The sequence below is a fragment of the Siphateles boraxobius genome, unplaced genomic scaffold (assembly GCF_051911475.1).
Source record: "Siphateles boraxobius isolate OS27281-9 unplaced genomic scaffold, OSU_SipBor_1 18, whole genome shotgun sequence".
Classification (NCBI taxonomy): domain Eukaryota; kingdom Metazoa; phylum Chordata; class Actinopteri; order Cypriniformes; family Leuciscidae; genus Siphateles; species Siphateles boraxobius.
The window spans coordinates 4429763-4445088 of NW_027508788.1; the positions used below are offsets into that span (position 1 = coordinate 4429763).

The 15326-nt window shown below is 37.3% G+C and overlaps 2 protein-coding genes across 4 annotated transcripts in view; one reads left to right on the forward strand and one right to left on the reverse strand.

The window, feature by feature from the left end:
* Nucleotides 1–200: 200 nt before the first annotated feature.
* ppp1r3b (protein phosphatase 1, regulatory subunit 3B) lies at nucleotides 201–4204 on the reverse strand. 2 transcript variants are annotated; one of them, XM_077232945.1, is made up of 2 exons: nucleotides 4119–4204; nucleotides 201–2097 (listed from the first exon to the last, which is right to left on the reverse strand). In XM_077232945.1, exon 2 carries the CDS (start codon nucleotides 2064–2066, stop codon nucleotides 1185–1187), a length of 882 nt encoding a protein of 293 aa, XP_077089060.1. In that variant the 5' UTR covers nucleotides 2067–2097; nucleotides 4119–4204; the 3' UTR covers nucleotides 201–1184. The 2 variants fall into 2 exon arrangements, with proteins under 2 accessions (XP_077089060.1, XP_077089059.1); XM_077232944.1 differs by lacking the exon at nucleotides 4119–4204 and adding an exon at nucleotides 3979–4114.
* Nucleotides 4205–7807: 3603 nt separating this feature from the next.
* Nucleotides 7808–15326, forward strand: part of tnksa (tankyrase, TRF1-interacting ankyrin-related ADP-ribose polymerase a) — a 106308-nt gene continuing 98789 nt past the window's right edge. Inside the window, exons 1-2 of one of the 2 annotated variants that reach the window (XM_077232946.1) lie at nucleotides 7808–8480; nucleotides 9797–10021. In XM_077232946.1, the coding sequence (XP_077089061.1) occupies nucleotides 8033–8480; nucleotides 9797–10021 (673 nt within the window). In that variant the 5' untranslated portion in view covers nucleotides 7808–8032. The remainder of the gene's footprint in view (nucleotides 8481–9796; nucleotides 10022–15326) is intronic. The other variant, XM_077232947.1, reaches the window with a different exon arrangement.

Genomic DNA, 15326 nt, shown 5'->3' on the forward strand with positions numbered 1-15326 from the left:
CACAGACTTAACTAAATTTGCTTGATAATGCTTGTACATTATACTTATATTTAAAATAATCAAAACAGTGCATTACTTTAGCCATTCAAACATGTAAACTGCACACATTTACCAACAGGTGTTGACTCGACAGTTCATGATAAACATCTTATCAACTCATGTCATCCTACTTCTACAGGTAGTACAACTCAAATAAGTTGTTTGCTTTCATATGCCAATATTTTATTTGAAGTTTTCAGTGACTATGAACATTTAAAACTTTGCATTAAAATGCACATAACGAAAATACCTAATACCATCAAGAGAACATCTTTAAAGTGGTTCTGACAAACATTATATTCACATTCAAACAATGCAATTTAAAATGGGTGACAAGAAATTAAACTGCAACATAATAAAGTGCATACATTAGAGAGAAAAAAAAGACAAATACACATTAACTTCCATCACTAATATCATAATCATGTAGTGCAGTCAATTACAGTGAGAATACGTCTTAGTCAATTAAAATACAGAAATAAACACACTTAGAGTTTTACATTAAAAAAATCAGCTGTTCAGGAAAGAACAACCAAAAAAAACGACAAATTTCCATACATGCATCTAGTCCATCTCGGATTTCACATTTCTGGGAAAAAACACTTACTTTGAGTCATTCTGTCTTTGCTCTTAGCTCAAGAAAAAAAAAAGAACGCTAACAATTTGTCTCAAAGAAAGAATTACTTGTGAACAAAACTTTATGGTCACGATTTACAGTTTAGCAAATATCCTGGCCTGCAGATTCACTTACACTTCAATTAATTTATGCTGTATTATTTTATGAAGGTCCATGCAAATCCATTCAAAACCAAAATCAACCACAAGAACATTCACACAACCCTGAACAGAAACTAGCATAAATGCAACTGACAAAGAATTGGAAAATAAACAGAAACTTACCCTCGTTATTACATTCGCATTGCACCATGAACAATATACGTTTTAAAAATTGACTTGCCTTTTGACCACATAAATAATCTATTATTTTTTATCATAATTATTTCAAGTGTCCTCAGAGCTTTACAATCTGACAAGTACTTGAACAAGAGGCCAAAGAACAACAAGTTGCGGTGTTTTTTAAAGAGGCATTTATCACAATGTCTGATGGATATGTGTACAGGATAAACTGCCCCAAAAGTAGATTCTTAGTAATACGGACCAATGTCTTCATATCCAGCATAGCTTGGCCAATTGGTAAAGATTCCCCGAGAGCATCTGGGGCTGCCAAAACGGTCAAAATGACCGTCCCAATCATTCACGACATATCGCTGATGGCCATCGCTTGAGTCATTTGAACTCTTCTTCAGTGCTGACTGAATGATTCTGTAATTCTTTCCTTGGTTGTTATCCCAGAGCGTGACGCCGTTGACCTCATAGCAAATGGCAAACTCAACATGTTCATGTGGAGGCATCTGATCAGGCAAACTAGCTTCGAACGAAAAAGTGTCGCGGTTTGAGCCGGTGTAAGTGTCCTTTATGTACTGGCATTGTATGTCTGTGTGGCTCTTCCAAGTGTCAAAGGTAATGCGAAGCTGAACAGACTTCTCGAAGGAAAGATTTTTAACTTTAACTGTTCCCGCTATAGATTTTTCCTTAAGCATGCAGTGTTCGAGGCAAACATGATCATTCTCTATACGTTGACGAAACTTCAAGTAATCTGCAGACGGCTGGTCAAAGTCGAGAGTTAACTTGTCCTTCCTTTCTGATAAAGTCAGAGAAGGGCTAAAGAACTGCTCGATATTGGTTGGGATGTCAATGGGGTCATCAAATTCAGAAAAGATCTTCACCACCGTCAGGGCGAGGCCCTTGTGATCAGCAAAAGATACTTGTTTTTTGGCCCTGCTAGGTTTTGCCAAGGTTGAGCTGATGCCATTCAACTCTGATTCCTCCCTAGAAGAGCTAAAACTTAGTTTGTTACTTTGACACGGGTGTAGACATGGCTCCAAGGGCCTGCTGTATTTTGATGCCCTTGAGTTCAAGTACTCTTCATTTGTCAGATAAATCGGCATGGCCAGCTCGATTGGCATGGTGGATTTGTTGGGAGGGCAGCCACGTGCACTGAAAACACAGGAAAAAGTGTATTAATAACCACATTAAGAGAGTGAGGAAAGTCTATCCAGGTCTACGAAGGTTGGTATGAAAGCCGATGACATTTTTTAAACATGACTCATTTAAATTTCACACTTTTACTTTAATGTAGCACAGCATGAAGTCCTTGATATAAACTCAGTATGATATAATTAAAACATTATGCACAGCGCACACAGCTTAATATACCCTCGGGAATGAAATAATTAAGCATTTTGCAAAAGATTGCAGTAAATAGGTCAAACAAGTTTATCTTATCTAGAGGCCGGAGAGGGGGCATGGACTTGGACTGCAAGAGGATATTCAGCACCCTCTAGTGTTCATCATTTATAATACATTTAATTCAAAATGATTTTAAGACAGACATCTTGATGTTTACAACAAAATGCCTAATTTTCTGAGGAGATATTATCTAAGGGTCATTGTTTAGAAAAAAACATTTTCAGACTGGGGAGTCTTCAGATTAGAATAGAAATGACACCTATGGTGTCAACAGATGTTTGTAAGAGGGGCAGGACAGGACAAAATAGACAGGACAAAATACAATTGATATGTTACATTTACAAGATGTTCATCTACATTAACATCTACTAATGCCATGGCTGTATACACTGCTGTAATCTACACAGTATTTGTCACAACTGAGAATAACTAATCCATACACACTGTATGTTGGTCTGTTTTGTGCATTTTTATATTTGTTTCTGACTTAAATTGTGGTCTCCCCTATACGTTTACAATTGTAATTATTTTTATTTTAAGCTAGCCTACTTGTTATTCCAACAAGTATGATTAGGCCTTAAGGCCTACCCCAATATATTAAAATCTTAAGAAAGTATGCAATGTCTATATTTACTAAACATTAGTGTCTAATAGGCCTATGTAATATGACCAAAATATGTGTGGGCTGGACTTGATTTCGTCCATCTTAAATTGATTGGATCATTTGTAACAGATGATTTGTTCCCGCCCTCGCGGAAGTAAAAACGTCATCAGAGAAGATAAGGGCACATGAATAATTTTTTTTTTTTAAATAATAATAATAGTAGCAATGACCACGGAAAATCAATTATAACAAATACTACAATAATCCATAAAAAAAACAATAAATGACCATTTTGATTGAGTATTAGCTTCAATCCATTAGAGGGTAGGTTGCAACAGTGGCACTCAAAGTTTACAGTAATTTACACGAGGTAATAAGTAATATCTTTCTTTTTTTTACTTTAATTTGTAGCAGGCAAATCTGGGAATACAATCTCAAAGTTTGCGACAAATTGAATAAAAAATGGTTACAAAACGACCAGGTCTTACCTAGGCTACTAGCTTGTGTCCATATACGGTCAGGAACAATGAAACATTGTTCCAGACTGTCTTGGCAAAGCGCGAGTTAACTTATCTTTAGTTTAAAACAAATGGTATATTGAAATAACAGGCAATGACAAGTACATTATGAAACAAACAGTGGGATTCACACCTGTTGGAGCTCATTTGCAGTTGCAACTTTCGTCCGGGTCCAACATACCATCCGTGCTGCTACCGCCTGTCTTAAACGTTGAATCGTTTTTTGTAATGCAATTTTTTTTTTTTTTTTCATTTTTCATATATGTTTTTTTTTTTTTTTTTAAATAAGTGTTAAGCCTTGCGTCCTTTGTTGTTTTGCGTGCATCCTCTTCCTGGTTTGTAGTGAGCACGACCGTGTTTAAGTTTCACATCTCCCTTAGATAACATTTTTAAAAACCCTACACGCTGCAACGCGAATCAAATGTAACGTAATGCATTTGTAATTCCCCCCGTAGGCTTTTAAAAGTATCAGAAGGAAGCAAACTTTGACCATAAGTTAATGCATACCTGTGTTACGACATTTGAATTGGGTCGAACTTCTTCCTCAAGCCCAGTGTCTGCGTCTTGTTCACGAGAGTAATATGCTCTTGCTGATGATGTATGGCATGAGTGAGCTTCTGAACTTTACCGGCACCAAAATTACTTACATTTCTGCCGACGATCAGGCCGTGTTCACGTGAACAACCTGTTTGGACCAATCACAACAGGCTGAAGGGGCATGCACCCACCCCATGCTGATCAATGTCATGTCACGTGACTGAAAGGACTGGGGGGGGGGGGGGGGGGGGGGGTCAGTAGGCCATGTCTGGAGGCCCCACTGTTTCAAAGATATGCACCACTTTTCCTACCATGAACATGATCTCACTAACTTCAGCATACTTAAGCCTTCTATGACCAGTGTAGATCTTTCTTTTTTTCTGTTCATTGTATTCTGGAGATTATGGAAGATCTGTGTTTAAAATATGTTGCCATTGAGGCTGGTGAGAATCGTAAAGCAAAGGGAAGCTGTTTTCTCATGTAACTGATTTCTTTTCCACACCCAAGGTTTTGTCTAGTTGTTTCTGGCCTTCACTTGCGTAAATCAATCTAAAATGAGTGTCCAACATGCCAATCACTTGTAGATGAAGTCGAAGGAACATGCAAAGCCTGGAAAGAAAAATACACAAATCCTTTCTATTCTCCCAATGAGCCATGTGGATCATTTAGTCCAGTCAGCAGATATTAGGCCTCTACAATGTCTCTCAAAAGCTCAGTTATCAGTCTCTTTGCTATTTGTTATCTTAATGCACATCGATATCCTATAATTACAATCACTGTTCCCGAAATCAAAAACTTATAGTATGCGAAAACAGTACGCCAACAAAGTAGTATGTCCGAAATACATAGCATTCGAAAAACAGGCGAAAAGACGACCTACTTCTTCTGAGATTCTGAAGTGTGCATTCGATGGGCACTTTACTATCCCATGAGGCCACGGGAAAGGATTTATGACAGCAGTGAAGTGACGCAACTGACGCTGGTATAGGTCACAAGCCATTAACAAAATGGCGGATGTAGTATGTCCGAATTTCATTCATACAACTCATATTCATACTATATAAAAAGTAATTTTTAACAGTTGTGAAGAAACTTCGAATTCAAATGTTTTACTTACTCAGACAGTATGCCATTTTAAATGCACCGTTTCGTTTGTGGTCAAGCAAGAACTTTTTTCACTTTTTTGTCACAGAATGGAAAAGAAGTTATTTATCAAGGAACTTGATAAAATGGTTTTGTATCTTTTTATCTTTCTACATTTCAGGCTCGTTAGTGGAATCAATTAAGACTATATTATTTGTCTCTCAAAGAACTGCGCATCCTGTCAGAATGATCCGTAGTTTCAGTACGGAGACATTGGGACACTGTGGTATACCTTATCTTGTTGCCACAACTGATGTACAGATAGTGCGGAAAATCCATAGATAAATCCAGATCAAAGAAACCCAACATTTGTAACATTTTCTGCACAATCAGCGGAAAAGACGAAGCGGTTTTAACCACATGGGTTGTGCAATAGTGAGCTAAAACAGACTGTATAAGTTTAACAGGAGAACAGCTGTTCAGGCTTGTTCATTCTGAATCAATATAGGACATCTAAAGGTGACAAAACGAGTTCAAATGGGAGTCATGCTTCTTTTTGTGGAATATGTTTTATCATTCAGTATATGAACAAAACAAAATGTCTGAAAGAAAATATATTTCTGCATAGTACTGATTTGTGATTATGCACCCCAATATTTCTTTCAGACAAAAACACAGAAATTGTTTTAACATCTTGACAATGATTTGAATTCCAACAGCTGGAAGTATTGTGCTTAACTGGAAAAGTATTTTTAAACATGTGTACTGGACACTTAAATGACAGCTTTCATTTAAGTGTCCCGTGCACATGTCTTATGAAAAACGGCACCTCTGAATATGTAAAGTGGCCACAGGAGGTCATTTACGAACCCCTGTGACTGACAGAACAGGGTGACAAAACCCATCAGGTGGACAGAAATGGAGCAGCTGTAGAACTTCCAGTGCACAGAATGCATTCCTGTAACAGGGTTTTATATTTAAAATAATATTTTTTAAACAATTTAATGCATTTTTCATGTTATCAGCATACCAAATTAAGGAAAATTTTAACTTAAGAAAATAAAAACATAAAATTTAGAATCTGGAGTCCGAAAAATCTCATTTTTAATACGTAGCCTAATTACTCCAACTATTTAAAAAGTATGTTCTACATATAGAGTGAATGCGTTGTTTCTTTATTATTTTTCAAAACCCTAAACTATTTACAATCTTATATTTAAAATTTGGTCTTTTGGACCAGACTGTGCCTATAGAGATTTTGACAATATTTGAGACTCTCTTGAACATGAGGAGAAAATCAAATAGCTTTGTAAACAGTAACATTGGACTGTGTGTGTGATAAGAGCATGAATCTCACGCGAACATTTTCATTATGTAACAGGCATCAAACAAGCAGAACCTTAGATAGGCCTGCAGTACTTAAGCACAGGAAACTCAAATGTTTAGCGGGCTAGTGTTTCAGCTTGGGCGACCAAATATTTCCAAACAGCTGAGAAGAAGAACGCTCATCATCCCAGGGTGCAACAGTGAGGTAACCACTTTCACTAGCCAATACAAACAGTTAAAACAAACAGTTACCGAAGGGGAATATGCTGTTTTGTTTTGTCAATATTGGATCAGTGATGGTTGAGTTGCCCAATAATAACAAGGATTTTTATAAGCAGATGCTAATACATCCGAGACAGACTTTGAGCCATGTTTTTGGACCTGATATTGTAAACAGAGGTATGTTGATCTGTTAAAAGACAAACAGGTTATGTGCTTGACGAATCATGCAACTGCTGTATTCGTTCAACATCCACTTTGTTAAGACAATGTTAACCACAGATCTTATTTTAAACATAAATCGAAAATCAATTTATAATGCACTAAGAAATAAGATTACGATGGTTTGCTGGTTTTAGCTGCTCTATCTCATTAGACAACTGGTTTTAGAGGGGTTTAGGAACTTTTTAACTGGTTAGGCACTGGGAAGGGATAGTTCACTGAAAAAAAAATCTGTCATTAACTACTCCCTCATGTCGTTTCAAACCCATAAGACTTTTGTTCATCTTCAGAACACAAATGAAGATCTTTTTAATGAAATCATAGCGATTTCTGTCCCTACATTGACAGGTACACACTACCACTTTGACGCTTCAAAAAGTTCATAAAGAGATCGTAAAACTAATCCATATGAATTGAGCAGTTTTGTCCAATTTTTGTGAAGAGACACAATTGCTTTATATGATGAACATATTGAATTTAGGCTTTTATTCACATATAAACATTCATCAACTCACACCTCAGTTGTGGTAAATGGAAGCTCAAGCATGTTTGCTTGACGTGTGAGAACCAATGAGGTCCATTCTCGTGTTTGAGCTTCAGGGAGAGGTTTTATTCTTACGCTTCAAGCAGGTTCGGAACGAGCTTCTGTTTATGTTCGCTGATCAATGTTGGACTAAACCGCTCTATTAACATGGATTACTTTTAAGATCTATTTATGAACTTTTTGAACTGTCAAAGTGGTAGTTGCGTAGCTGTCAACGGAGGGGCAGAAAGCTCTCAGATTTCATCAAACGATCTTCATTTGTGTTCCGAAGATGAACGAAAGTCTCATGGGTTTGGAATGACATGAGGGTGAGAGATTTTTAATTTTTGGGGGAACTCCTTATATTGTTTGTTTTTTTCATTTAGGTAGATTTCCTTACACAGCCTAACAGTCTATTTTCATTCCACTTTGCAGAGCTTTATCATTTCTTTTAATTTTATTCTGCACAATATATTTCTGTCTGAATCTTTATTTGTTTCTTTTTTTGTGTGGTTACTATGGTAATAAGTCACAGAGCTCAAAATATGAATTTATCCTTTTTTATAATTTGAAAGCGGAAGTTTTATTCTGGCACTTCCCGGAAGTTCTCCCCGACTGTTTTCGCTGCCATAGGGGGATCTGTGTGCGAAAATGGCGACGTCTCGTCGCACTACCCAGCAGCAACAACAACAACAAAACTTATCCTCCCCACAAAGACCCGACTCCAGTCCCCTCACACCCCTGGAATCACCCACCGACACCGGCTGCCTTGCAGTTGGTGGGGAGCTGGAGAGCATCAGGGAACCGGAGATCACTGCTGATATTCCCGCTCCGCTCCTCAGCACCAGCAGCAGCAGCTCCAGCTCGAGCAGCACTAGCTCGTCTACCACCGGCGGGGGCAGTAGTGCGGGTTCCACTCCCGACTCCGGTAGTACCAGTCCTGGAGGCAGCGGGTGCGGGACGAGTGGGGCTTTCAGGGAGCTGTTTGAGGCCTGCAGGAATGGGGACGTGTCCCGGGTGAAGAAACTGGTGGATACGGTCAATGTAAACGCTAAGGACATGGCTGGGCGCAAGTCCACCCCACTTCACTTCGCTGCAGGTAAATACAAATACATGAATGTTTGCGATCAATCCCGACCTGGAAAGCAGTCAGGTAAACGTTAGAAGGTTTAGGTAAGTTAGCTAAATAAACAGTAAAGGAAACGGGGACAAGGGGAATAAGGGAGAGTTTGGCCAAGTTGGCCAACAGGGCAATCATGTAACATCTAGTAGAAAGTTAACCATTCTGGGAACTAGGCTATATCTGTCTGCTCGTGTTTGTTTTCGTGTGATGCGCTGCCCGAAAGTGAATAAAGTTTAACATACTGACGGAAGAAAACGTAATACACCGGCAAATAATCTTTAAAAGTAATAAACATCGTAATAAAGTTAAAATATACTCCAATGTCCAAAATAAATGTTCACTTTTGATTCACACATTAGTACGACAAAGCGAAACCGGACCCTCGCATGTTAACGTTAACGTTACTCTGAAAAATTCCAGAGCTGCCAAATCGCTTTTAAAATAATTGTATATTTATTGTTGTAGAAACGATATTATTAATATTATTATTATTATTATTGTTGTAGTTTTTATGGGAAAATATATATTATATGCATCTGATTGGCACGTTATTATACCATTCAGTGTTGGAAATATAAACCTGGAAATTTAAGTGAATATCAAATCTATGTTTATCAAATTAATACAATTTAAGTAAAATTTGTATATACATATTCATTTTTTATTTTATGCTCAGCTTGAAACTGCAGTAATATTTTTTCAAAATTCTTATCCAGTAATCACAAATGGCTGGATATCTTCCTTAAAGACATCATGAAATCACAATAGGGGTTTTGTGGATTTTATTTCTTGTGTGCTTGTATAGAGGCTATTTAAATACAAACAGAAGAGCCATTTGACATGTCCCGCCCCAACTTCCTGTTGCAGTAGGATATATGTCCACACAGCCAAGAAAACTGCTCTTGTTCAGCCATTTCATGGGGTGATTCAGTTACACCATGACTTAAATAGTGTTATTTCCAAAATGTGTTTCCTATATAAGTGCACAAATGAATATCTTGTGAGCACAGGCATATTATTAATGGAATCTGCCAGTTTAAGGTGCTTATATTGCATGTGTTTACTTAAAATGATATCCCGATCCTTGTCCACACATATTAATTGTCAATATGGTCTACTGCAACAAACCGGTTTATTTCTATCCTGTTGTATTCTCAGTTTTAACATGCCAAACCAAAATAAAGTTCTTGTTTTTTACTGTTGAAACAGGCTTTTCTTGGTCGGCATGACTGATATGCATGTTACCTTGTAGAGATAAAAGAGCTTGATTAACCGATATTTTTGTCTTTCAGGTTTTGGAAGGAAAGACGTTGTAGAGCATCTCCTGCAGACGGGGGCGAACGTACACACGCGAGACGACGGAGGTTTGATCCCGCTGCACAACGCCTGTTCCTTCGGTCACGCTGAGGTGGTCAGCTTACTGCTTTGTCAGGGAGCCGATTCCAACTCCAGAGACAACTGGAATTACACTCCGCTCCATGAAGCTGCCATTAAGGGCAAAATTGATGTATGCATTGGTAAGTACCTCGTCTCGTCTTTAGTCTCTTTGACTAAGTTGATGGTACACTGTTAAAAATAAAGGTTGCGTATAAAAGTATTTGGCATCTATGGTTCCACAAAGAACCTTTAACATCCATGGAACCTTTCCATTTTACAAAAGGTGCTCTATAGTGGACAAAGGTTTTTTCTATTTTTAAAATGTTCTTCGCACTAAGAAAAAATAAATGGTTCTTTTGAGAAAGTTTCACTGAAAGGTTCTTTGAAAAACCAAAAATGGTTCTTCTATGCCAGTGCTGTGAAAACCCCCTTTTGTAACCTTTATTTTTAAAAGTGTATATTGTCCAAAAAGAAGGTTTGTGCAACCTCAAACGTGTTTTACAAGTAGTGTGTGCTGGTTTGGTTTCAGTTTGGGGACATGTTAGCTCTGTAGATTTGAGGAGACTAATGGAATAATCTCGCCTTATTGAATTCTGAAGATGTATGACTTTAATTTTTCCTGTGTTTTGCCTGAGGAACAGTTCTCAATAAGGGTTAATCATGTGGCATTCTTCTTGATTAGCCGCGGTGACTGACACTATTACACAGCGCTCACTCATTGATCAGATCTGTACTGCTTGGTATTCATGAGAAATTTAACATTGCATTTGAGGGGTGAAGAGGGCCAATATTGTGGCGATGGAATGTCGTTCAGCATTTTTCATTTTCTCTTTCCTGCATCACAATGGGCAGATCATGGAATAATCTGCTCAATGTACTTCCCAGTCTTTGTTTTAAGTGATTAGGCTGTGGATTTGAGTCTAAGTTTGTGTCAAAAATGAATAGGGTATTTTAGTTTGTATTGAAGTTATGTTTTCTCCGATTTTGTTCCAAAAGTATTCTACTGCTCGTGGCAATTTTACCCAGAGTGCCCACTTGCTACATTTTTTGCATAATCCAATTAAATGGGACAAATTCCAATTTAAAAACTTTGTGATAACAATTATCTGCTCAATCTCGGGGAGAATTCAGAGGCCTGAGGATACACATGTAATTTCACATCTCTCAATCTGAAAAGATTGAAGTAGATGTTCTCTGCCTTTTATCTTTGTACTTGTTCATATGGAAAAAAATATTTTGTAGAGTTTTAGACCGGCTGAGTCATTTTTGTAGATCAGGTTAGGATCAGGACTCAGCTGGAAATAAAACTTCTGTCCTTGAGATATTTCAGATTCAATATTGATCACAACATTCTGCAAGATAAGCCATAAAAGGTTCAAATTGTAGTGATATGCTGTTGCAGGTAAAGCAGCTGGTTTGTTTTTGTTATTGTGAAGTGTACTGTATACCTCTGTTCAATGTCTCGATTGTTGCCGTCGTCTCTGGTTGACGCCCTAATTGTTCTTAATCCTCAGGCTTGTTTGGTTTTAGATAGAGTAACTCAACTACCAAAACAAACATTTAGCATTACTAGGATGTTTGAACATGCCTAACTAGAAAATGTTTTTAATTTCCAGACCGCATAATATGGCTAGTTTGGCTTTTATTATATTCTATTTTACATTAAAGACTAGTTCACACAGGTTTGGTTTTTTGAATGTTTTTATATAAACTAGGGATGTCAATTTTCACAAATTCCCATGATCGATCGTTGTTTAAATAAACGATCAATTAATCAATTAATCGTTACTAGCCTTAAAGGTTGTATCAGTGATTTCAGGCCCAAAAATAAATGTCTAATCTTTCCTAACGATCCGCTAGCTGCCCGCCCCATAAGCATGCCGTCCAAAAACCGCGTCTCTGTAGGCAACGTAGGCTCTGAGATCTGCACACAAAAACAAATGTGTACAACCACCACTCAAAACCAAAAAAAAGTGTTCCAACCAATCACTGACAGGGGCGGGTGTTGTGAGGTTTTGCGCTCGTGCACGGCTGGACGCGAAATCGGAGGAACACCCGCCCCTGTCAGTGATTGGTTGGAACACTGTTTATTTTGGTTTTGAGTGGTGGTTGTACCCATTTGTTTTTGTGTGCAGATCTCAGAGCCTACGCTGCCTACAGAGACGAGGTTTTTTGACGGCATGCTTATGGGGCGGGCAGCTAGCGGATCGTTAGGAAAGATTAGACATTTATTTTTGGGCCAGAAATCACTGATACAACCTTTAAGAATGTGTACGCTCTTCATAGAACAACATGCTGAAAACGGCTACTAAACCCAATGAATTCACAACGATTTAATAAAATAGTGTTCTCATGTTATGTAATATGACAGTCCCAATCATAGTTATTATTAGTTGTGCATTGCTGTTTGAGCTGCACACTGAATGAACACCGGTAAACTGGAGCACTGGATTTGCACAAAACAAAAGGCTGCGAATGCACACCCAAACTTATAGTCATGATGGGGTACAAAAATGGTCCCATACATGATTCCTGCGCGCTCACTTTACATGTATTGCGGTTGATCAGCACACACGCGCATGAACCTGCTTAATCGACGATCGCTAATTTTTATCAATTAATGTATTGGGTTGCGGGTTAGATTCTCAATATGACTGAGGTGCCCGTGAGCAAGGCACCTGACCCCCAAGGGCCACAGAAATGGCTGCCCACTGCTCCGGGTGTGTGTGACCACGGTTTGCAGTGTGTGTGTTCACTACTCACTGCTCCTAATGTTTGTGCAGTAACTTGAATGTGTTAATGCAGAGGACAAATTCTTAGTGCCATATTTGGCCTTCACGTCATGTCACTTTCACTAAAGTGATCTCACACACATATCAAGGCTGTCAAAAATAACACATTAGGCTAATTTATGTGATTAATTACATTTGCACACACACATTCATTTACACTCTAGAGTTCAACATTTTGGGGTGGGTAAGGCTATATTTAATGAATCAAAATTGCTATAAAAAATAGCAGTATTGTTAAATATTATTACAAACTGGTTTCTATTTTATTTTACAATGCAATTTATTACTGTGATGGCAAAGATGAATTTTCAGCATCATTACTTTAGTCTTCAGTGTGTCATGACCCTTCAGAAATCATTCTAATATGCTGATTTGGTGCTCAAGAAACATTTCTACTCATCAAAGTTGAAAATAAAGTTCAAAAATAAAGCTCGATAATTACGTGACACTACTTGTGTGCATTTGCTAGTCCAAGTAAAATAACAGTACCTTTAACCTTTGTGCACTGTTCGATTTCTAGTTACAGTCTGTATTGTCCAGGTCAAATTGAAAGCCCTCATTGGATTCAATACAACTCTCCAAAAATCACACAAAAAAAAAACATACAATCAGGTATAAATAATTAACGTTTAATATCATAACTTTTCACACATTACAAAGAATACATTCCTGAATTTATGATTTATAAAAATGTTTTTTACCACTATTTTTAAGACTGCCCCTCCATTTGGGATTACACATTTATACCTATAATATCTTAATGCCCGTTCACACCAAGCACGATAACTATAAAGATAACGATAAAGATAACTATATATGCGTCCACACCAATGACCGATAACAGTCTTTTTATTCTAAGCGCGCGTGTGCCTGCGCTGCGGTTTCAAAGTAGCGAAAATGGATGACCTGCTGCTGCTTTACGTTACAAAAAAATATCAAAAGAAAAACAGGCGCTTTTGGGTACACGATATCCTTAAAAGACGGGAGGAGTGAGGAGAATCCGAATTTTATTATTGTTGTTTACAACATGTCATTGAATATGTTTTTGCTGTTCTTATTGCCTTTACACGTCTTTGCCAGCAGATGTCCTCAGCCAGCATGCTATGTTCCAAGCGCATCTAAACAGTGAATCTAGCAAGTCTAGTGTAATCGATCTAATCTAACTGTGAATTTAGCTGACGAAGTCAATGATGGGATAAAAACATCGACTAGTCAACACCTTTATGTATACAACGCCTTTTTCACTGCAACTTCAGCAATGTTGTCAAAACTAGCGCTGGATAGCCTACCTTAGGTAATTTTGTTACACTATGCTATACTGTGTAATATCTCATCGTTAATACTTCTCACCTTTTATTCCCAGGATACGACCGATTGCTTTCCATATATCCATCTTTTTTAACGTATCTTTGAAAAGGGGGTTTGACTTGTCAAACAGTGGAGGATTTTTTTTGTACCTCAACGATTAACTTATCTGCAATGTCATCTGCCATTTTAAATGCACGAGACCTTTAAATTAGAACGGATTCTGATTGGCTGTCAGTGTTTTATCGTTCGACAGCTGGAAAAAAATCGTTCTGAAAGTGATCCCAACGATATCGTTCCTCATATCTTTATCGTTATAGTTGTGGTGTGAACTTTGCTATTCTTTAAAATGGAGAACGATTTTTAGAATTATATCTTTATCGTTATCTTTTTTATAGTTATCGTGCTTTGGTGTGAACGGGCCTTTAGTCTAAAACCTATAGTAATCTTGACAAACTATGTATCATTTGAAAGCTTTCAGACTCTATTTTTCATATTTGGTGACTCTTTTTCAAAATAAATGAAAGACCAATAGAGAAATAGGGATAAATTCTTTATTTGTGATGCTGTGCCCTGGTTCTTTCCGTGCCCTGTGCCCTGGTTCTTTTCTTTTATGTGGGTTTTAGAGGTTGAATTCAAGTCAGATATTAACATTACTGCCCAAACTACTTCTGAATAGGATGCCTACCTCATAAATATTTAGAAAATTATGGATTTTTTTTTTGTTGAGATATCAACCTTAAATTAGGCACAGAATTTCTTCAGATATTTAACTTTGATTTTCTTGAAGTTTTAGAGTTGAACATGTTTTGTAAATTATATTTTTACATTTAAAAATTTCATAAACATAAACTTCCAATTTTTTTTAACTTTACTTTTACAACTTTTTTAAACTTCTGTGAAGAGCCTGACATACAACAGAGAAATGTTTATTTTTATTTTGGGTCTGTACAGTTGACCCACAAACAGCAAGATCATATCAAATTTCTCTATGCAAATTTCACAAAACGTCTTTGAAACTTGACACTTCGTATGCATGTTCATGACCCTAAATGAGGAAGTCACAAAATTTCAAGAAAAATAACATAGGTTAGATAGTATTCAGATAGCTTGAAAAAATAAATGCTAGCTAATTTTTACCATTTGTGGCTGACAAAATATTTTCCAGTATTGAAATAATTGGGAAAAAGCTCCTTTTTACCTTGACCAGGGTAGTTAAAAACCAAAATAACAAAATATAACCAAAATATTGTTTTGGGTTGGTACAGTTGCCTTAGAACGTTAAAATATGCAGGTCAAGTTGACCCATGCACGAAGGTGACAAACGTAACAGAAATTATGAGTGTAA